The sequence below is a fragment of the Epinephelus fuscoguttatus genome, linkage group LG4, assembly GCF_011397635.1.
Source record: "Epinephelus fuscoguttatus linkage group LG4, E.fuscoguttatus.final_Chr_v1".
NCBI classification, from domain to species: Eukaryota; Metazoa; Chordata; class Actinopteri; order Perciformes; family Serranidae; genus Epinephelus; species Epinephelus fuscoguttatus.
The window spans coordinates 11,633,523-11,656,259 of record NC_064755.1 but is presented as its reverse complement, the minus strand read 5'-3'; the positions used below and the strand labels follow the sequence as shown (position 1 = coordinate 11,656,259).

At 41.8% G+C, this 22,737-nt stretch overlaps 1 protein-coding gene across 1 annotated transcript; it reads right to left on the bottom strand.

Moving 5' to 3' along the window:
* Positions 1–1,412: 1,412 nt before the first annotated feature.
* Positions 1,413–21,394, bottom strand: snrkb (SNF related kinase b). Its single transcript, XM_049573936.1, has 5 exons — positions 21,070–21,394; positions 19,078–19,478; positions 18,356–18,750; positions 7,016–7,157; positions 1,413–4,289 (listed from the first exon to the last, which is right to left on the bottom strand). The coding sequence occupies exons 2-5, from the start codon at positions 19,311–19,313 to the stop codon at positions 3,197–3,199; spliced, it is 1,866 nt and encodes a 621-aa protein (XP_049429893.1). The 5' UTR covers positions 19,314–19,478; positions 21,070–21,394; the 3' UTR covers positions 1,413–3,196.
* Between the last annotated feature and the right edge of the window lie 1,343 nt (positions 21,395–22,737).

Genomic DNA, 22,737 nt, shown 5'->3' with positions numbered 1-22,737 from the left:
GATATGCACTTAACATCATTTTATACATCAGATTAATTGATAATAGAAAGAATTATTATCAGCCCTATATTTAACAGATTAGAATCCCAGAAACCCAATATGATGAGCTTGTAGAATATAGTATGATGGTTCTGATTGCTGAAACCACCAAACAGTAGATAAGAATGTTTAAGATTAGTTCCACCTCGACAAGCTATGACATTGAAATGCTTCGTACATGTTATTGGATTTACAATAATTATCCAATAATGTATAGACTAAGGTAAAAAGGACAGGAGCCATTCTGCTGCACAATGAATTTTGAGTACATTTTGCTGATAATACTTCTGTACTTTTACTTGAAGGTCCAGTGTGCAGGATTTAATGGCATCTAATGGTGAGGTTGCAGAACTGACACATCTCACATATAGGAGAACTATAATGGCTGGTGCTAAAATATTAAAGGGCCTTTTTACAGCCAGTGTTTTGGTTTGTCTGTTCTAAGCTACTGCAGAACAGCATGGCAGACTCAATGGATGAGGGCCAGCTCCCTATGTAGATGTAAATGCCTCAATCAAAGGTAACAAAAACACAATGAATCTTTTTTGGGGGGGTGATTATGAGCTAATGAACATAGTACTATATTCCTAGATACCACTAGATCCTACACACTAGACCTTTAAGACAGAATTTGAATGCCGGGTTTTAATTTGAAATGGAGTATTTTACACTGTGGCACTGCTACTTTTACTCCCACCAATCGTTGTATTATTGATTGTCTGTGCTGGTGATTTAGTTATTGAATTTTTAGTCCTCACATGAACATTTGGCTTATCATTATGAGTCAGAATAGCAATGCCTGAGGTATCGTGATCTGAGGAACACGGCCCACTTAACCTACTGCAGAGCCCTGAGGCAAAATAAACTCTGGGGTCCTCCCACTCTCTTTGCTTTATTATTTCAGTTGATACAGAGCACATTTTCAAACATATGCAGTTTATTGAAATACTGTTTTTGGGGCAGCTCAGGCCCCAGATGCCTGTATTACCTGGTTGGTAATCCAGCTTTGTGGAGAAGGGGATATTTAGTCTCTGGTGTGTGTGGGGGAAACAACACAGTATATGAGAGGCTCACCCCCGAATGTCCTCATATCCATAAACACCCCAGCATACACCTGACCTGCACAGGGCTGCTTGGATTGGATTTGCCTCTTGGCAAAGAGGAGCAAGGACAGTCACCACTGAAAAGTTAAAAACAGGCGATTTATTCATTATATGTACAGATAAATATTAGAATTTGTTTATTAAGTGGTCCCTGGCCACCTATCATTTTGCAAAAGCGCCCCCCGGGCAATGCCAGTTGAATATCCCCTGCTGTACATTATCCTTGCCCACGTTGTCTATAAAAACAGCACACTGCACACTTTCATCCCGTTGATTTAATCCATTTTAATAAATAAATACAGAAAAATAAGTTCATGGCTCCATAGAGACGTGGTCCTAGTTACAATGCAGGTCAGTAGACACAGACACACTGAAGAGAGACAGGCTGCAGTCACACAGGGACAAATAATGAGATTTTATCCCTCCTCTGCACAGATTATATGCTTCCACGGCTGATGAAATGCGAGTGATAATCTGATTTCACGTGACATCCGCTCCGTTTATACAGAAGGCGGCGAGCGTCCCATCACAGGACACACGTTAATAACCCAATGTGTTGTACCCGTGAAGCTGCAGTGACTGACAGGAATACACTGTGTTTACTGAACTATAGGAGGAAGATGTAGTTTATAGCTTTGGCCTTCTTTAACTTTACAAAACATTTCATTTCTTGTCTCGCCTTCGAAAGAGGAAAAATACAGTGCGAATGAGAAAATACAGAAACACACAGAGGCATTATATGGTAAAATAATACCATACAGAGGGACTCCTCAGCTACACAATGACATATCACATCATTCCGTCTGGATGACTAACAAATCTATCCATCAGTACAGGGATACTGTTTGTACAAAGCTATCAGCTACAGTAGTTGTACTGTGTGCAATTCATCATTCAGACGTTTACCTCAAGGTACTTACAGTTACACAAGAACAATGTCCTGTCAGATCCAAGACACATGGAGGTATATTGTGATAAATAACAGTAATAACATGCACAAAGTCACGTATCTCTTCAGAGAATTAATACCTTTGTCACGTTATAATAAAAAAAAAAGATCAACGAACTTCATTTCTGCACATCCAAAATAAGACTGTTAAACTGTTCAGTATGAATAAAAGAAGAAGTTCAAATACAATGGAAGACCTGCATCCCAATCAATGATCAATGATCCTATCAACAGTATTATACAGTGTGTTAGGACAAGTCATTATATCAATCAGACTTTAGGATTAAGAGAACAGAAAATCATATCATCATCTCAGTCTTAGGCATATATTACACAGTATCATATATCATATATCATAACAGTCTCAGTCTTTCTTTAATAGAGCTTATATTAAGAGCTTTTAAACCAAAGAGAGAAGCAGGTTGTGCAAAGGGAAGAGGAAACGAATGCTACTCTGTAGCAGAAGCTGGTTCAAAGTTCATTCTAATTCATATATTACAAAATATGAAATCGTGGATCTACTGGACCATTCTGACCCTTGGAGCTTTTTACAGTCAGAACCAAAGTGACACAGTGGCCATGTACAGTGTGAAACCCATTTCATCGTTGTAGGCACCTTTTAAACAAACAAAACAGACTATAGCTTATTCAATAAAAACTGTTGCACCCTTTACGTCTGTCTCTCGCTCTCCTCGTCAGCCTCCTTTCCTTCCTGTAGGTCCAGTATTGTTTCTAAGCTACAGATTGGACACAGTCTAGTCATTGTAATTCTATGGTTGCTCCTGTAACAGCAGCAAATGCATGAGGTTCTACTAAGTCTGACTACTGTGCTGTACACCACCTCTAGCTTAATACAATGTTTATTACATGAGCACAATGCTAGGACTTTGTAGGTATGAAGCTGTACACGTCCCATCCTGGTGTTTGCATGCTGAGGGCCTTTCCTCTCCCGCCTCAAGGTCTCTGCAGCAGAAAGGCTCAGCGGGCAGCGCAGCGGTTTGCCACTTCACAAGGTATGTGCTCTGCAGCCGACCACCTGCCTGCTGCTAAACAGTCTGCACATCCCAAGCGAGCGAGCAGCACATCACAGGCAGCACAGTTGCACTTATAGCACGTGGCAGCAGTTGTACTGAGCCAGCGGCAGGATCTTGGGCTTGTTGTGAGTCGGTATGTTAAAGGCAAGAGCTTTCTCACACAGAGGGAACTGAAAGAGTCTCTCACGCAGCTTTATGCTGTGTCGCTTCCCCTGCTCCACCCTCGGAGCGGCCTCATCACGCGTCCCCGGTGCATTGTGGGGTTGAGATCTGTCTGTCGAGAGGTCATCTCTTCCGCCCTCCTCTGTTTTGTCGTCTTGTTCTGATTCCCTTCTCATTTCCTTCGCCCTCGCCTCCTTCTCGTTCAGGATGAGTCCAGAGGAGGACGCGGGGATGGAGGGCGCAGAGGATTCAGGGAGGAGAGGAGGAGGTTTGTTGGTGTTGTTGTTCGGCTCTGTTTCCCCGTCCTTTTCTTCCTCTGAGTTTGTGGAGTCTGGCTGCCCCTGACAGCACGGCACCCCAAAACCAGGAAGAGATGGCGGAGGGACTTCAGATGTCTGACAGACAGGCTTGTCTCCATGACTGACTGGTTGGTCTGAAATCACGCACCCACTGTTTTCTTTCTCTATTTCCATCTCCTCCATCTCTTCCTGCTCCTCCTCTTCCTCCTTCACTATCTCCTCTAAGCTCCCTAGTTCTTGTTCCTTTTCCCTGCACTCCTGATCATCTGCACCATCAACCATCTCCTCAGCTTCTTGTTCTGGCTCTGCTACCGACAAAGATACCAAACCTTCACCCTCTTTTGCCAAACTGCCCTCCTCTTCCTCTTCCTCTTCCTCTTCTTCCTCACAGATCTGCTGTAGTGCAGGCAGGTTCTTGGCGACTGGGGGCTCTTCAGCCGGAGGCTGACGGAGGGTAAAGCTGAGGCTGGGCTGCCAGGGGCCAGGGAAGACCTGCTGAGACTGGGGCCTCGTGGCAAGCAGGTCACCACACTCAGGTAAACCTAAGCGGGGGGAGCTGGGTGAGAGGGCCCCTGAGAGCCAGTATGGTGGGGCCTCTGGGCTGAGCAGGGCGTCATCCAGCCCCTGCAGCCAGTGATGGGCCTCAATCTCTTCAAGTGAGGCGCGGCGAGACGGGTCTTTCTGGAGCATCCTGGAGATCAGACTGACGGGGGAAAACACAGAGAGGTTTATTGTTTCATGGAGATGATACGAGCTGCGGTTTGCTTGCTTTATTTTCTGCATCACATTTGGATGATCAGCCATTACAGCAAATGAATTCACACAGACAATGAGCTGATTAAGATCTGATCTGTCTTCTCCACACATCTTACTGAAATTCCCTGAAACCTGTTTAAGTTTAATGTCCAGAAGGTTGTTCTGTTCCATTCTGCTCCCCTTCTGTAATCAAATACGCCATCATGTGGCTCAGGGCTAAGTCATATGACAAGTGCTGGTTCAGATGTACCAGGATGTGTTTGCTGCTGCAGATAATCTAACAAACCACTGGGTTGAGGGTACTTTCTGCCTGTTGCCTTCTAGAGAACAGGAAATCAGTGTATCAAGGCATTCATTCAGGAAGCTTTCAGAGCAAGATCTGCAAAGAGATGTAGCCAGTGTTTTACATGTGCAAGCTGCACTGCTGTTCTGCAAGCTGCAAACCGCACCAACCACTGTTACATAAATTCACATAATGTCATGTTTCAGTATTTTTAAAATGCCAGTTTCACCATCCTGGATGTATGTATGCTCATGTTTAGATAATATTGGGTTTGTTCCATGTTTTTCTCATTGTCTACAGAGTCAATCCAATGAGAAGACCAAAACAACAATGTGTTAGTCTTTGTGTCAGTGCCACTGACTTTCCAAAAAAGCCTTTACAAAAAAGGCTCAGTAACGTCCTCAAACAGCTGGGCACTGTTGATTTTACAAAACATTATTCAAACAGGATTATATAGTCTGTCTTGAGGGGGATATTTCTGACTGCAAATTAAGACACATTTGTTGCTTTGGTGAGTATGTATGCCTCCATACTGGTGTATGTAGGATAAGAACAGGGTAATATGGAGAAAATCCAATGTCATGTAGGGCCATTGCTTGGCCCTAACTTAAAATAATCACAGTTTGTGCTCATGGTAATGATGACACATCACTCGTCAGCCAGTGCAACTGTGTGTCTAACTAATGTGTTTTGTTTGAATTCAGATTTTTTTCTGCTTTATAAACCGTAACATTACATAACATTACATTACAAGACTGGTCCAGAAAAAAAGAAGCACAATAACATGAGGTTATGTAATTATTGTGTACGTCAATCTGATTATAAATGTGTCTTTAATACTGTTTGGGAAACAATGGAGCTCAATGGCACAGAGGAAACAGCTGTATCAGGCTTGGGATACACACACTCTACTTGTTGGCGGGATCAACTAATTGTTGGTTTCCGTGTTTTCATTTGATTTGTGTAGAAAAGCTTGCCCCACCACCTAGATGACAAGATATGATACTTTTTTTTTTATTCTACCTACAGGGTTTTGTCTGAGTTCACCAGGTTAAATATAAGATTTTTAAAGACCAATTTATCTCTCACAGTTAAGTATGTTGGAAAACCAGGAGAGTAAATATGACCTGGAATTATCACATTGTTTCATAACTTCCTGGCAGTACAACAATTATTTCTGATGATAAATTAATTATGTTAATGCGACCTGCATAAGCAGCAGAAAATGGATGGATGGATTAAGCAATTAAAAATGATTAATTAATGTAAATTCATGTATTTTTTGGCAAAAACTGACACTTGCCCGTTATGAATCAATGAGCTTCCTTGCTAGTGGAGCTCGCTGTAGTGACAGTGCTTGTTAGAGGTCTGAGGGTGCTCTGACAAAGACTGAACAGCCTTCTGCACACACAATCCACTGATTAAACTAACAATATTGTTTTAATCTGCGATGAAGCCTGCAATCAGATACAAAAACATTTTAACATCCCTGCCTGCAGACTTTTAAATATCTTCTACGGCCTTGTTTGAGAAGACTTTCAAGACCTGTAGATACCCTTGTACAGGCATTTGGATTTTAACAACAAATGTAAAAGGGGTCAGTGCTTTTTAATGTGGATCTGAATTTCCATTTAGATTTCATAAACCCTTGCCAACCATCTACTTCCTCTATTGATTATTCCTCTGTTAAGTCAATACTGACCTAGTGAAATTATCTGGAAGACTGTGCTTTGAGGTTTTTTTTTTGTTTTTTTTTAAATCTCAGACTAATGTCATTTGCTCTCCAAAGCTGCAGCAGCAGATTAAACTGTGCTGATGTTTACCCTGCAGTCGTGTGAGCTGAGGACAGCGTGTGTGTTTGGATTGGAGGTGTGAGGAGTGAAGGTGAGGTGAGAAGACACACGAGTACATGTGAGTTGTATTTTGTTCCGGGGTGTTTCTGTGTGCCTCCGACAGGACTGAAACATGGTGAGACAGATGTTTTGTATTAAAGACAGCAAAAGCAAAAATATTTGACAGATAACACTCACTGTTTAAAGCCCAAAAAGTGTTCACTGTTTTAGCAAGAAACTCTATTTGCAGCAGGGTGGAGAAGCCTGTGAGATAACGAGGACGCTAACATTATCCACTGAAACGCACGCTAATGAGATGATTTTACGGTCAGCAGCTTCTTAAGATGGAGTGACCCAACACATGTATTGCACAGCAGCAAACCTTTGGGAGCAGAACGAGCCTTTAATGAAAATTCAATTTGCAATCAAGAAATAAAACTGCAAAGATAATAAAATCTTTGTATTTTACATTTAACTCTTTTTTCTAAAGCTGTGATCAGAGACGGACGTGCCAATGATTGCCATGGTTTAACGCTAGTGTCATTAATCAGTACTCACTCTTTGCAGTCATCTGAAACATGCTCTGGGACGCAGTAGCGACAGTCCAGAATCATGACCAGAGTCTCGCTGTCGTTGGTTTCCTGGAAGGGAGGGACTCCGCACACCAACATGTACAGGATCACCCCAAGAGACCAGATATCTGGAACACACACACACGTGCACACAGAACAGCACAAAAATTAGCCTTAAATAGCAAATCATGTCAGGCCTTAAAAAAGCCCAAAATCCCTCTGCTATCAGATCATATTTAGAATTCTGTGAGCTTCATTAGGGATTTTAAAAATAAATGTCCCTTTTGAATTTGACTTGAAAACACCCCTGCAGTTGTTTTCTAAAGCAGCACACAGACAAGGTGAAGGCCTGACACTATTCTATAAATCCACATAAAAGGATCAACTCTGGATCACGGTCAAAATAACAGCATTATTTATTGATTCTATTTTCCCATACCTCCTTCACACCCTTCACAGAGAGGTCAAGGGTCAGGGAAGGAAACATAGCAGTGTTCTTGCCAAGTGGTCCATGAGGTTACATTAGGTTGTTCCTCCAGGACGTGAGAAAATTCAGGAGGAAAGTGTGTGAGTAACAGCTGGGTGACCGGGTTTCTGCGTGTAAATTTTGAGGCCCACGCTGCAGACGGCTGGGCTCAGTGCTCTTGACCCCTGAATCAAACACACCGACGATGACACACGATGACACACACACACACACACACGCACAGGCTTCCTGGTGCTGACCAACATTGCTGACTGTGTGTTCTTTTCCTATCTCCTCCCTTTCCTTCCTCCCCCTCTCCCTCCCTCCCCCTAGCATCCTCACGGAGGCGCACTGACAGGAGCTCCATGCAAACTCAGAACACCCTGAACCAAGCGAGAACACTGCAGCGGCCAGTTCAAGGCAACACACACACACACACACACACACACACACACACACACATGCATGGGAATGAGTGCTGAGGGCTGAAGGCCATAACAAACAGAGGGCTTGTTGTGGTGGTGTGCTATTCTGAGAATGATCTTGCTCTCCCTTTTTTTTCCTTCTGTCTCTCCCTGTGTTTCTACCAAACACTGGAAAAAGGGAACATGGCACACGCTGTTCACATCGTGTGTTAACCCTGATGTAACACTAGAAATAAAGCCAGGTCACGTACCTAATAAACACTGCCTCTGCTAATATCACATTTGTTTCGAGTCAGCTGAAGGACAGTTCCAGTTATTTTCGACCTTGGTCTTTTACCCTAGTTTTAGCTTTCTTAATCTTTCAGCAGTTTTGTCAACACGGAGTTTTACAGCGAGCACTGAACTCCTATATTAAAACACAGAAGCACATGAGTCACAGCACATGAATTTAAAAAATGTTGCTCATTGACTTCTCACTACATTTTCACTTTAACTCACAGTTTGACCATTTTTAGTGTTCTTTACATATTCTGTTTTCTCCCCTGGCTGCTGTTCTGCTGTACTCAGGTTAGATCAAAGGAGAAGAAACAAAAGGCCTTTTTTTTTTTTACTTAAGAGGGATTCTTTGCATTTTTTTACATTCTCTGCATCCACATGTATTTTTAATACTGTATGTGTTTATGATGTTTACCTAACCCTAATGAACAACAGCACCTTTTGTCTCATTATGTATTAGCCATGCCAGTGCTGTAGCTAAAATATCTCAATAACTCTCAGGATAGACTGATATCAAACTCTGAACAAACATCCATGATCTCCACAGGATGAAATCCTAATGTCTCTGTTTTCCTCATAAGGTCATATTTTTTATCTTTTCAATATTCTGATTTATGACCAAATACCTCCAAAACTATTGACATTCTGATCAGCCTCAGCTGTAGTTAAAGGCTCTGTTCGCAATATTCAGTGCATAAATATAGCAGCAAACCACTCTTTGCTATGTAAAGATAGAGTGGAGTAATGGCGTCCTAAACAGACAATAAATGCTACCTGCGTGTGCGTGGTAATCCAAGCTTCTCTGTCTTTTGATCTAGTAAACCAGTCTGTCTGCATGTGCAGTTTAGAGCATGTGTTTATCCACTGGCTAGCTTGCTGATATGGGGATGGCATCCTGACAAAAGTTTAGCGCCCATCCTCTGGTTCCAAGCTGGTTAACATCATTAGCAATGTCAGCACTGTTGTGGATGGATTATGAGACAATGGGCCCCTGGGCACAGACATGAACGCCCCAACACATTTCTTATGTAGGAGCAACACACATAGACTTTGTGGTGGTTTGGCCAACCTAGTCTCACTCCCAACTCATCAAATACTGATGCTTGGTCAGTAGACCTCAGCATCAGCCACCAATGCACAGAGGCATCCTTAGGTAGACACTCCCCTGGCAGCTGCATTTTTTGATGCTGCGGGTGACTACCAAAGTATAAAGACTGGCAAAGTCTGCATAGGGCTGGTGGCAGGGGAGGTGGATGGGTCAAACAAACTCCGGACTTTCACCCAGGAGCCTGCTGTTAGTGTCCCGTGTGAAACCATAATTCAATCAAGTTCAAGTTATTTTAACACAACATAGTGTGTTAATATGTGTAGCATGCTGTGCTAGTGACGTATGTCAGCTGACGTTACGTTATGTTAGTAACAAACATACTTATTTTAAGCGAAAAAATTAATTTTTTTTTCTCAACCTAACCCTGTGCTAGTGTTGCCTAAACCTAAGGAAGTAAACCTACCTATGTTGTAAGTTTATTTTGAAAAAGACTTTATGCATTTAATGAGCCAAAACTGTACATATCCTGTGCAAACAGAGGTTTATTTTGAAAAGGCACAATGCATGTAATGAGCACAAATTGACACTCTGTCCCTGGGTACTCAAAACTGACACAGGAGGAGTACCTGATGAGTCACATTTTACCATGTAGGGACGCTGACCAAATGTCGGTATTTGACGAGTTAGGAGTGAGACAGTGTTGCTGCCTTGTTGGTGTTTTGTGTCTCTTTGTAGTCATGCTCCCTCTTTAAGGTAATTTTGTGTATTTTTTGGTTGTTTTGTGTCTCTTTGCAGTTCATTTGCATCTTTGTGGACATTTTTCTCTGTGATATTCATTTTATGTCATCCAGAGGGCCAGAGCCAGAGGGCCTGTGACACTCTGGGCCCTGGGCCTGTGCCCAGTCGGCCAGTTTATTAATCAATCCATCAGCACTGTTGCCTTGGTACACTGTTATAGTGTGTTAACATGCTAAACCAAGATGGTGAAGGTGATAACATTACACCTGCTAAACATCAACATGTTGGAATTGTCATTGTGAGCATGTTAGCATGCTGACATTAGCATTTATCTCACATTACCACTGTGCCTCAGTACAGCCTCAAAGAGCTGCGGGCACGGCAACAGTGTGAGTATAACTAAGTCTGACATTTATGATCTTATAACTGCTGGAAAAAATGGAACAAAAAATACTTGATATCAACTTTATTATAAAGCTGATATCAAAATTCTTTTCTGATATGTAGATGCAGAGCATTAGATGAGATATGAATGCAGTATCACTGTTTGTGCAAACAGTTTGTCAATTAGTTCTTACTATTTAACACATGTAATAGTGTGATATGTACAAGTTTTAGGATACAGATAATCCTTGCATTGCTGAGATCTGGACAGTTGGCAGGTTCATAAGATTTTACAGTGACATTAATAAGCAATAAAACATAGTGATATCAGTAAAGACCTGCCTTTGTAGAAAAACATTTTCATTATAATATCATAAGCAGATCAGACGGACAGGGATTCATGAATCTACTTTCAGTGCACAATAAAAATCCAGACACTGTGGTTCATTCAGATCCATATCTGTCCATAGATTCTCACGTACCAGTCCCATGTGTGATAAACATCAGCCATTGTCCCACATTATACTCATGATGGTCCAAACAACAGCCCTCAGTCCTTGCCATACAATGTACACTCACATGCACGCTCACGAGCACGCTCTTTTCGGTCAAGAGAAGTGTTATGCAACAGGGAGGAGAAGCCACTGAGTGCTGGGAGTGTACTCTTCTCTGCTCGCTGGGGAATATCACACTTTCTCACCATGCATTAGTTGCCTGCTGACAGCACAAACATCAACTCCACACACACACACACACACACACACACACACACACACACACACACACACACACACACTGTATAAACCAGATGTTAGCTGAAAAAGTTTGTGCGCAGAGTTCAGCAACAGAATGCATGGTCCTGGTTTTGTGGTTGGCTGTGGTCCTTTTTAGGGGCTGCCTCTTTAATGTGCGCATTTCAAGACCAAATACGTCATAAAGGGTCAGCTAAGTCAGCCTTGTTCCAAAGGGACCTCCAAGTTCAGACAAAGAATGCAGCCCTTTTTGCCCACATTTGGAGGACAAAACTGAAATATCCCAACATCCATTGCAAGGCAGTAACATATTAATGGTGCATTCAGGTCATCAGTCACTGATAAACACACTTTATCATATAAACTGGACCTATTATTGAGCCATTTTTCCTCATGATCTTGACAAATTTCATTATTCTGACATGATTATCTTTCAACTCTGATATATTGGTCCTGATAAAGCTGGGAAACGGAGGACTATGTACAGAACAGAGGTGCATTTTTCTTTAACTGATATAGCATAGACATGATTGTCACTACTTTTTTGAGTCCTTGTAGCCACCTCCTAGTGACATTAGAGTAGCTTGGGTGTAAATCCCACTCCGATCTGTCTAACACTGCACTATTTCTTGAGAATCAGATGAGGTTAATGGGTAATGTAAGGCATGTTAGGTGCTCTTAAAATATCAGCAAGACAGCAATTATAACTTTTTTAATATTTGACTTACAAAAGACAGATTTAAACTTTTATAAAATTAAGTTTTTGTCATATTTGCTTAAACTGTCACTACATCCATATAGCAGTACATGACACAGATTATTTATATAAAAAAAATCATGTTCCTCCTCCTCATAGTGCTTCTAATGGCATTTACAAGAATCCACTATGGCTGAACCAAAAACAACCAATTGGAGAAGTCACTAACGCAGCTGTCAAACTGTCAAACTAAGCTTTGCTGATCAAATATGAATTGAGATTCTGTTACTACATCGCTAATTTATCATCTCAAATGTTTTCAGAAATATTTTAGTCTACTGTGCAACAGCTGGTGCGCGGTGCTTGGTTTTGGGTTTTTAACATGGCAGCTGGGTCACAAACTTTCTCATTTCACAGCTAAACAGTACACTAAAATGTTCTTGAAAACATCTGCAACGATAAAATGCGATCCTGTGACGAAATCTTAATCCACATTCGATCAGCGCTGCCTTGTTTGACCAAAATTCACAAGCAGTGACTGACATGATTGACGGCTGCCTTAGAGAATTCTCGGCTCTGACTGGTTGTTGGATTCTTGAATATTCCATTAGGAACACTAAGAGGAGGTGGAGGAACATGATTTTTTTCACAGTCTATCTCTCTCACGTACTACTGTGTGGATAAAGTCACAGTTTCAGCAAATATGACAAACACTTATTTTTATAAAAGTTACCAACCACAGCTTTAAGTTTGTAGTCAGAACAATAAGAAGGACAACTGATGTCAACTTCATGTGTCTTTAGCTCCTCCTTTACACACACTCACTCACACACTCACATGCTGTTCCTTAATGACTCAGTTTAGTGTTGTGTAATTTCCCCCCAAAGTGATGTTACTGTTTTTGGATTTTGTTGCTAAGAGAGATGGTTTGTTGTCTGCTCTGTTATATTTCCAACACATCAAGCGGCGGTGTTCTGGTTTTGGGTTTTACAAGCTCCACTTACAAGTCCTTGTTGATATAAACAGCCCTCAGGTTGATATAAAAACACTGACAAAGAGGTTTTGTCTGAAAAATGATTATCCAACTATTTTTTGATCTGAATGGGATTTTATAAAGGGGCTTTCCATGAGCTGCTCCCAGCTGGGCAACAAGCAAGCATCACCCTCCGCCCTGGAGCAGAGAAATGAGTGGCATCAACTCTGTTGCAGGCAGCCACAGAGGCGGCATGGAAAGTCATTATTCTAAATGAAACTTTTTGCTGTGGGTCAATACATCACACTTTGTGGATACTGGACAGCACATCAGAGAGCTCTAACTTAACTTGACCTCAGACTTCATTACTGTGTCTGACTTATTTTGATTCATCTTCCTCATCTTGTAAATGCTCTTTAAAGGACTGACACCAAAGTCTGTTTTAAAAAGCAGCTCTGCACTGTAAAAAAATAACTGTCTACTTGGCTCAGTTACTGAAGTTTATAAGACAATTGGACCACAAAACAACAGAATAGGCACAGAAAATAGCAAAGCATGCCACCATCAGCTGCTTCCCTTAACAAAGTTAATGCACTTAAAGCAAATCTTCATATTATAAACACATTTAATGCTTCTGTACCTCATAGCATAGATAGGAGAGTGTAGCTGACGCCCAGGGAGGCTTTCAGTATCTGTCAAATGCAGAACTTCCTCCTGCTAAGAACATAGTCCACCAATGTAGGCCTTCCTCCCTTCTTATCTGACATTTTCTGTTTCTATATCGCCAACCACTGCTCTTTCATAACTCACCAAATATGTTTAAATTGTTTTATATAAATATAAACTATAATTTGTGGCCTCCTTAGCAACAAATAACATACCAGGGTGACCCAGTTCTATCAAAATCTTAAGTGCAGATCACTACAACAACAAAAAATAAGCCCATCTGGTCAAGCAAAAAGACAACACAAAGTTATTTCATTAGCAGACGAACATGAACCACATCAATGGTGACAACCTTTCACCAACTTAAAGCCTGTGAACCTAACATGAACACTTAGGCCTGAAAAACTGTTCACACATGTGTGCACACAGTAATGGGAAGATGTTATGTAACTGTGGGCAGTGTTTATCTTTGTTAAAGGCTGTCTCCTCTCCACATCATATGACTATCATCAAACACGCACACCATGTCCTCAAACAGAGCACATGTATACTGTTAAGACTTCTAGCAGTGGAGGAACCACAGCGAATTAAACCACAGTCTGTTTATAGACAGGAATATCAAAGAGACACACAGAGCAGTCTATCTGTGTCTGTGTGTGTCTGTGCGTGAGTGTGTGTAGACAGAGACGGGTTTATGAGTCACCTTACTAAGCTGAGATCACTGAGGGACATCTCTTCCCCTGTGCAGCTCAGGATTATCACACACACCTACATATATTTATGGGTGTGTGGGTGGCTGATGGAAGTGTGCATTTCTAGCAGAGTGATGATGTAATTCTGATATCCACAGGTTGAATCATGTTAAAATAGAACAGAGAAGTGCACTTGAGTTGAGGTGAAGCAGAAAACTGTCTTGGAGGATGTAATAATAGCACACACACACAAATGGATTTAAATGGACGCCCTTCGTGGGGACACTAAAAGAAACAGGAACTAAAATGAAAAAAGGAACTAATGCAACACATGCTGAAGTTACGGATGCATGTGATTAGTGTTTCTTCATGGCCACTCCCTGTCATGCCCTTGGTTAACGAAGAAAACATCTTACCAAGAGTATTACTTAGGGAAGCACTGATTGTGAAATACTGGGCTGATACGGACACCAATGTTCTGTGGTTGTTGTCTATTCTGTTGTTGTTGTAAATTATTCCCACTTTTGTGCAAGAGAAACAAAGAAATTTTCATTTTGAAAAAAATACTGAACTGTTTTAAGTCATTCAGCTAGGGTTGCAACAGTGTGGGATTTTCACAGTATGATAACATCTCAAAAATATACCGGTTTCATGGTATTACACAATTACTATTATCATTATCAGTTACAATGACTCTTAAAGGAATAAAGCAATAAGTTATTTTTAGTTCTACAAACACTGTATATTAATAGAACCTTGAAATCAGTGTGTGTGTAACATGTCTGACAGGCAGTCAGGAGATGCAGGTGATTTTTTCCATCATGTTGCATATTTTTTTCAATACCACAAATTAGCAAATGTACACGGTATGAAAACAATTTTCATACCACGGTATAATTGAAACCGGTATACTGCTGCAGCCCTACATTCAGCCCTTCAAAAGCTTTTTTAGTGTATATAATATCTCATAATTCCTTCTCTAATATCTATTTCATAGTGCTGTGAAAACATCAACACATTTCTCCTTCAAACAACTCTACTGAGTCACAGTTTCACTCCAAAAACTAACTGAAATGCATAAATAAATAAAGGATTACATTTGAACACATCATGATATCATGATTTAGCTTTGCCCAATACTCCTTTCTACTGAATAGAGCTTGAATGCCTCATAATGTAACTCACTGCAACCCATGGATGTATAAAGTTCAACTTCTTAGTTATAAAATTACGCGGATCTTCTGCATCATTGGTCCCATAGAGCAGGCACACTAGAGACCTTTGTGAACCGAGTGGCTACCTCTTCCCAACCAAGCAGCTAACTTCTGGTTCAGCCCTCCAATAACTTGAATGGGTTTAAAATAATTTTATCATGTGGCTCTTCTAGAGTTTTAATGTGATTAGACAAAATGGATCGAATCCTGATGGTGGGACGAGTCATTTTACAGGGGTTGTGATACTCAAAAAAATCATCCACTTATTGACAGAAGTCTCTTTCACAATGTAAGTCTATGGGAAAACCCACAAGTTATAATTCCACTATTTGAAAATCGACTTCAAAGCCCGATGCACTTCCTTTGTTACCTCTTAGCTCAGGCCACTGGCAGCTAACAGCTAACGTTAACTAGCACTCCTTTTACCAATTTCAACACAGATTTGTTCTTCAAAATGTAGCACTATCAGGGGAAAAACAGGGTGTGTGACATGTCAATAGTGAGTTTACTGCCTCCTTCTATTCTGAAGGTGTCCCTGAAAAGGTCTCAAAAGCCAAAAAATGCTTTCAATTGTCCCAGGGACGACATTAGTCTCAAGCGCTGCTCTTTAGCCTGATAATGTGACACAACAGATAAAACATCAGTCACTGCCATCTGTGAATGTCATATGCTGAGCTGCTCAGCTGATAGGCCGATGGCAGTCAACAAGGCGAATATCAACTGATACCGATGTTCAGCCGATAAACTGGTGCATGCTCAGTATTATGAGCAGACAACGAAACAAGGTCATATGAGAAAAAGGAGACTCAAGACTTTTAGTTTCCTAAATAACATGTTCACTTGTTTTGACACATTTGCAACTCATCCTTGCCACAGGCAGCAAAACAAATGCTGTAGATGTCCTTCTGCAAGAACGGTGCCTAATTGCAGTTGGGATACATTTGTATTCAGTGCAGATGCTTTTGTAGTCACCAGAATAAATAGCGCCCACACTCTGCCAAAATCCATCCTAGTCCAGCTTAGAAGATAAAAAAAACACGCTGTGTGTCCCCCCCAGGAGACATGGGACCAAATCCCACAGTTTTCCTCCTGTTCCTATGATGTCAAATCCTGCAATCTATCGGCCGGCCTCACCTCTAATGTCACACAGACCCCAGCAGTGCAGACCAGCCTCTCTGCTGTGGATAAACAGTGACGCATGGCACTTTCTCTTTCTGCTATCTATCTCTGTCTTTCTCTCACTCTCACACTCACACACACACACACACACACACACACACAAATGCTTGCTATGCAGTGTGAGAGACCAGTGGTGAGCTGCAGTGTTTGGTTCCACTGCAGAACGTGCCCAGTTGGCTCATGACTGGCTGGCTTGCTTAGACTGACCCAGATACACACACTAATCCTTTCTGGATATACACACACAAACAAACGCACACAGATATCTATGCATACAGTACACACAGGAACATACAAATACAAGCACATACATATGAAAGGGTATACAGAGCAGACACACACACACACACACACACACACACACACACTATGACACAAGAAAATACACACACACAGGGTCAAAGGGACAAATGTGGCCACACAAACCCTCTCACACACATACAGACAGTGTGTAATGCAAACACACACATGCACACACACACAGGCTCATGCAGACAGTCACAATTTGAAACTATACAGTCCTCCAGCTAAATCTGGCATTTGGACTATTAGTCATGTTTTCAGTTTGTTTTCATCTCAAAGTTCATTCTTGACCTTGGACACAGAAAATCTGCTGATAGTATGGTATGACTGTCAGCTGCTCTGTCTGTGGTCAATTCCTTAAAGTGCTCAGGGAAAAATGGAAATTTGAGCATCTATCACATAACAATTCCCTGACAACTGGGTAAAATCTGATGTGGCATCTGATGAGGATCATGGCATGTGATAGAAAGCATCAGAAAAGTTACTAAATGGCCCTCAAGATAAGTAAGACTGCTCTGCTCAGGGTAAAAAATAATCAACTTAAATCAGTTAAGATAAGGTGAATTTCACTTTGATTAAGATTTTACATTTCAACAGATTTTGATCCATGTTACCTCGACAGCAACACACCAAATTCTGATCTCCGAACAGAATGACTGGGTTGTTGCATTTTGCCCCTGGATATAATTTAAATATATGCAAGTGTATGAAGACTGATTTGTCTTAATATCATTTGTGCAGGGAGACCAACAAATTGCGTGTGAATGTGTAATCTGCACATATAAAACAACTTCCACAACTACAAAATATCTGTAAATCTCCAAAAAAAAAACAGAGCCAATACACAAACTCCACAAATAAAAACTCAAATATTGACTCAGTGTGTAAAATGCAAATCTGCAAGTGCAGAACTGAAATTCGCAAATAAAAACTGGATTCACAAGTATCTCTTGAAAAGTTGTGTATGTTAGAAAGATATTGACAAATGCTTTTCATTTATTTGAACATTAATTGAATATATTCGCTGATATTTTTTTATTTGTGGAATTGTCTGTGCGTTTACAGATCTGTTTTATATTACTAAAATAGTGTTTGAGTTGACAAATCCTTTTTTTGTATTAGTGGAAGGTGCTTTATATTTACAGATTACATATTAACACATGGATTGTCAATCTTTTCACACAAATAATACTGCAAGTGCAAGTGTGTTATGCCAGCATCACAATGTGTGTAACTTGAGACCTGCGCATACTTGCTTGTCTGGGTCTGTCACGTGTCTACCTGTTGTCACCAGTTTAACCAGAGTCTAGTCATTCCAGAATATAAGCTACATTTAGAGGAAAGTCTGACAAAATAAACATAATTTGATAAAGCACAAGTATTTTATGCTTTTCTTTTCTGTCAGTTATCTTGCTACCCTTCAGATTTCTCATGACCCCATGTGGGGGGCCTGACCTACAGGACTGAAACCACTGACCTTGGGGAACTAAAAAAAAATAAATCTGTTCCTCACCCACAGCTGGAGCATCATACTCTTCTCCCAGCAGAATCTCTGGAGCGGAGTATGCCAGCGACCCACAGCTGGTGGCCAACATCGTCCCCGGTTGAAATAAGTTGCTGAACCCAAAGTCTGTCAGCTTCACCGCCCCCTGCTGTGGGAAGAACACCACATTCTCAGGCTTCAGGTCCCGGTGCACCACGTGGAGCTGGTGACAGTACGCCACAGCACGCACAATCTGGGCGAAGTGACGCTTGGCGGTGCTTTCAGCTACACCTCCTTCATGGCGAAGGATGTAGTCGTAGAGGTCGCCCCCCTCAGCCAGCTCCATAACCAAGTAGAGGGTGGTGGGCGTGTCGATGACCTCGTAGAGGCGGACCACATTGGGATGCTGCACCAGCCTCATGCACCTGAAAGTTATTAGTAACGATGGTGAGAACAGTCAGGGTAATCTGAGGAACTAAGAGTATTGGCTTTTAATAGAGTTTTAAATAAGGATGCTTTGAGGGCGCCTTAAAATCTAGACAGGAGCGTTTGTTCCATTCTTGGCTCTGATAAGATTCAGATGGATCACACACAGTCTAAAATCAGTATGTTTGAAATCCCATTAAATCTGACCTACAAAGCAACAAAGTGTTGTTTTTCACTTCTGTTTTTCAAACATTTTTTTGGACATTTTTAAAAACTTGACCTTTTCTTCTCAACCTCAGTCTTTCAGAAAAATTTGTTTTTTTTACCTCACTTCCTGTAAGAGGTGGCTTGTTGCCATAACATCAAGTTTTGTCTTGTCAATCATCTTGATGGCGACAAGTTGCCCGGTGTTGACATGACGAGCCAGTTTGACCACAGCAAAGTGACCCCTGCCCAACGTCCGACCCAGGTGGTACAGTCCGCTGAGATCAGAGCGACCGGTGCTGCTCCTGGGGTCAAGATGACCATCCTGGGCTGAGGTTACGTCTCCAGAGGAGTCCATGTTTGGAACAAAGAGGGGATTCGGGAAGGGAGGACTGGAGAACTTCAGGAAGATGTAGAGTGGGATTAAAAGAAACAGGAGACGGAAAATAGTTGTGTGAAGGTGTCAAGGACAGAGGGAGGAGGGGGTGCGCGGCAGCAAAGTTCCTCAGTGACGGGGAGTTGCCTGGCAAGACAAAGAAAAGACAACACAATGAGACAAAATGACAGCGCTGATGATTGGTGCAAAGGGAAAAGGGCTACGATGAGGTCAGCTTCTGCTAATGCCTCATCCCTTCTAGCACTGGACCAGAAATAGATTGATATGTCACATCTTTTAAAAAAGGCAGAGCAATTTTAAACTAAGTAGCTGCGAACAGATTGCAGTGTATATGATTATACTGTAGTACAACGAGAGCCGTAGAGGGTAAAATATTCTTTTATTGTCTGCGATATTGAAGGGCTGTGTTTGGCTCTATCTCAAATAACACCCATCCAGCACAAATGGCATGCCCAATCAATACTGTAACAGGAAACCATAATGTATGTATGTGTGTGTGTGTGTGTGTGTGTGTGTGTGTGTGCGCGCGCAAGCAAGAGTGTGAGTTTGTGGGTCATTAGTTTAGCTAAGAGGGTCAGAAGGTGGCATTATACCTGATGATGTCATCATCAGATCTTCCCCAGGGTAACAAGTTCATCATCTTCATTACCATAGTCATCAATACATTTACCACTGTCAAGCTCATTGCCGTTATCTATTCATCCTCATCACAGTAAGCAGCTCATCATCAACACCATTATCACTTAGGGACTGTTGGTTATTAATGCCGCAAGAAGGGGGAGGGATTTCAAATAGTTTTTAAGCACGAGGGAGGGACTTACGTTTTTTTTATTTTGGCTTAGAGGAGAGGCATATAAATTTTAATCAGTTGTATTTACACCATTTATCATAGCCAGACACTGTACAACCCGAAATTATCATTGCATTTTCAAATTACTGACAGTCCTTGGACAGCTCATGTGTGATGAATGCTTCAGGAAAACAACATAACCACATCTGGCTTAAAATAGTGACATTTCATTAAAATCACTTTGAAATTTGGCCAAAAATAACCAGCTTGCATGAACTAACCAGCAAGACTTTAAAGCCAAGGCTTTATTCAACTCCAGGATTTCGTCTTCAGCTTTTAACTTCGAACTTTTAAACATCAAAAGGTTAAGTTTTAAAAATCTGTTAACTAGTTTATGGTGTAGGGAGGGTCATGCATTTCCACCAGTCACTCAGGGAGGTTCAAGGAAAATTATTTGAACCTTAAATAAGGCTTTATTGCCACCCCCTCCCCTGATAAGTACAGAACAGTCCTTTATTTCTCACTACATGGCAGCATCACTATTCCCATTAAAGACAACAGCAGCCTCTTCCTCACATGTTTAAAGCCCCTCTCACAGCTCCACTGGGCCAAGTGTACAGCAGCAGGCCTCACCGTGTTAATATGCGCTGATATCCTTGGCTGTACAGTTTTATCAGATCCAAAACACTGCGTAATCTTGCCTACGGGCTACTACACTTGTGCTAAGGCCAGCTGTTCTCCACTTGGCCTCAACTGCAGTCCCGAGTTGGCACATACGCATGTAGTCATCCTCCTGGCTGCTGCTCAACACCTCCAAACAAACGCTACCAACAACCTCGCTAACACTGACAGCGCCGCGGGAACATAACGCCGCTGCTGGACCGAAGAGGCAGCTATGAACACACAGTAACCTCGGTGCCAACTTACCATTGTTGTGCAAATATCCCGTAGCTGCGAGCTGCTCAGCCAACGGCTCTCTCTCTGTCACCCACACTTGGTGTCACCGCTGAATTCAGACGTAGAAAACGACAGCGCCGCGTTCTCCTTCTCTTTCATAACACTCCATGTTCATGTCCATGTGTGCACATACTTTTCTCATGACTGCCTGCTTCAATTCATCCCGGAGTCTCGAGCTGTGTACTCGCGCACCCGCTCCGCAGAAAGAGACACACACAAGACAGAGTGGTGGGACTGAACAGCTCGGGCGCGCGCGCAAACACACTCACACACACACACACGCGCGTGTGTCCAGCTTCCTTCTGACGTCAATACATTCCAACTCGCTCCCGCGGCGCAGCAGCAGCCAGCGGCCGCGAGCCTCCAGTTCTCAGAGGAGAGAGGAAAATCACTGAATGAGTGCTTCGGAAGTCCAACACATTATATAACTGACTAATGTGTGTTTGTCTCTAACTATCAGGGAGGCACAATGAGCTATGCCATAACAAACATAATGACTGACATTCCTGACATACTTCAGATAAAATGACTTTATTCATTTCACAAAGAGGACTCAGGGGGCCACAACGGAAATGAGGATCTAAACAAAAAAAGTTGTTTCTATTTATAAACATGTTTGCCCTTAGAAGCTGGAGTGTTCTGAGGAAAATTCACATAACATTCCTGCAGGCGCACTTTCGTTTTCTCTATAGGGTGCTGTGTGTCACATAGTAGGCCTATTTACTAGTGACCTTAGCATGTACATGTAGGTTTTGTGTCTCTGTGTGTATAGCCTGTTTCCATGTCCATTTATGTATCTGCATGCAACCTCACACTGACACATCCTTAAACTGGCTGAATGTTTAACGTTTTCTGTTTTTGTCTCCTTTCTTTGTTGTTGTTATTTGTCATTTGGTTTTAGAGTTTAAGCATTGTTATATTGAAAAGTCTGCACTAGTCTGTTGGATGATCTCATCCCAGCTGCTCTTTGTTTCATCTAACCAGCCAACCTGCAGAATAATGGGGCCACCTAGTGGTCATTTCCATTCTTTCTTTCTTTCTTTCTTTCTTTCTTTCTTTCTTTCTTTCTTTCTTTCTTTCTTCCTCGAACAAAATTACTTCCAACCCACACACTACAGACAAAGGAAATGATTTATTGGGGTTTTGGGTTTCTCTCTCTCTCTCTCTCTCTCTCTCTCTCTCTCTCTCTCTCTCACACACACACACACACACACACACACACACACACACACACACACACGTTTTCACAATAGAGAGTACACTCAGTTGTCAGGGACATAAGTGGTGACTGCCAGTGATAGCAGAGACAGTATAGTACTAGTTGAAGCTTTTATTTATGACCAAACTGTGGATATGTGGATATTTGATGCTGTCAAATATGAAAATAACTTGTCTGCACCTGTAACCTAGATCTGAGATGGTATTCAGGAGTGGTTGGTATTTAATGACCTTAGCATTGTGGTGTGGTGGTTAGCACTGTTGCCTCACAGCAAGAAGGTTCCTGGTCCAATCCCAGGAGGGAGCCCTTCTGTGCGGAGTTTGCACGTTCTCCCTGTGTCAGTGTGGGTTTTCTCCGGGTACTCCAGCTTCCTCCCACAGTCCAAAGATATGCAGGTTAATTGGTGACTCTAAATTGTC

Excerpts from the sequence above, each read along its gene's own strand:
- snrkb (XM_049573936.1), bottom strand. The coding sequence starts at position 19,313 with ATGGACTCCTCTGGAGACGTAACCTCAGCCCAGGATGGTCATCTTGAC. Across the intron at positions 18,751-19,077 it reads CACCTCTTACAGGAAGTGAG|GTGCATGAGGCTGGTGCAGC; the intron begins GTAAAAAAAACA and ends AATAACTTTCAG. Across the intron at positions 7,158-18,355 it reads GTATGATGCTCCAGCTGTGG|ATATCTGGTCTCTTGGGGTG; the intron begins GTGAGGAACAGA and ends TGTGTGTTCCAG.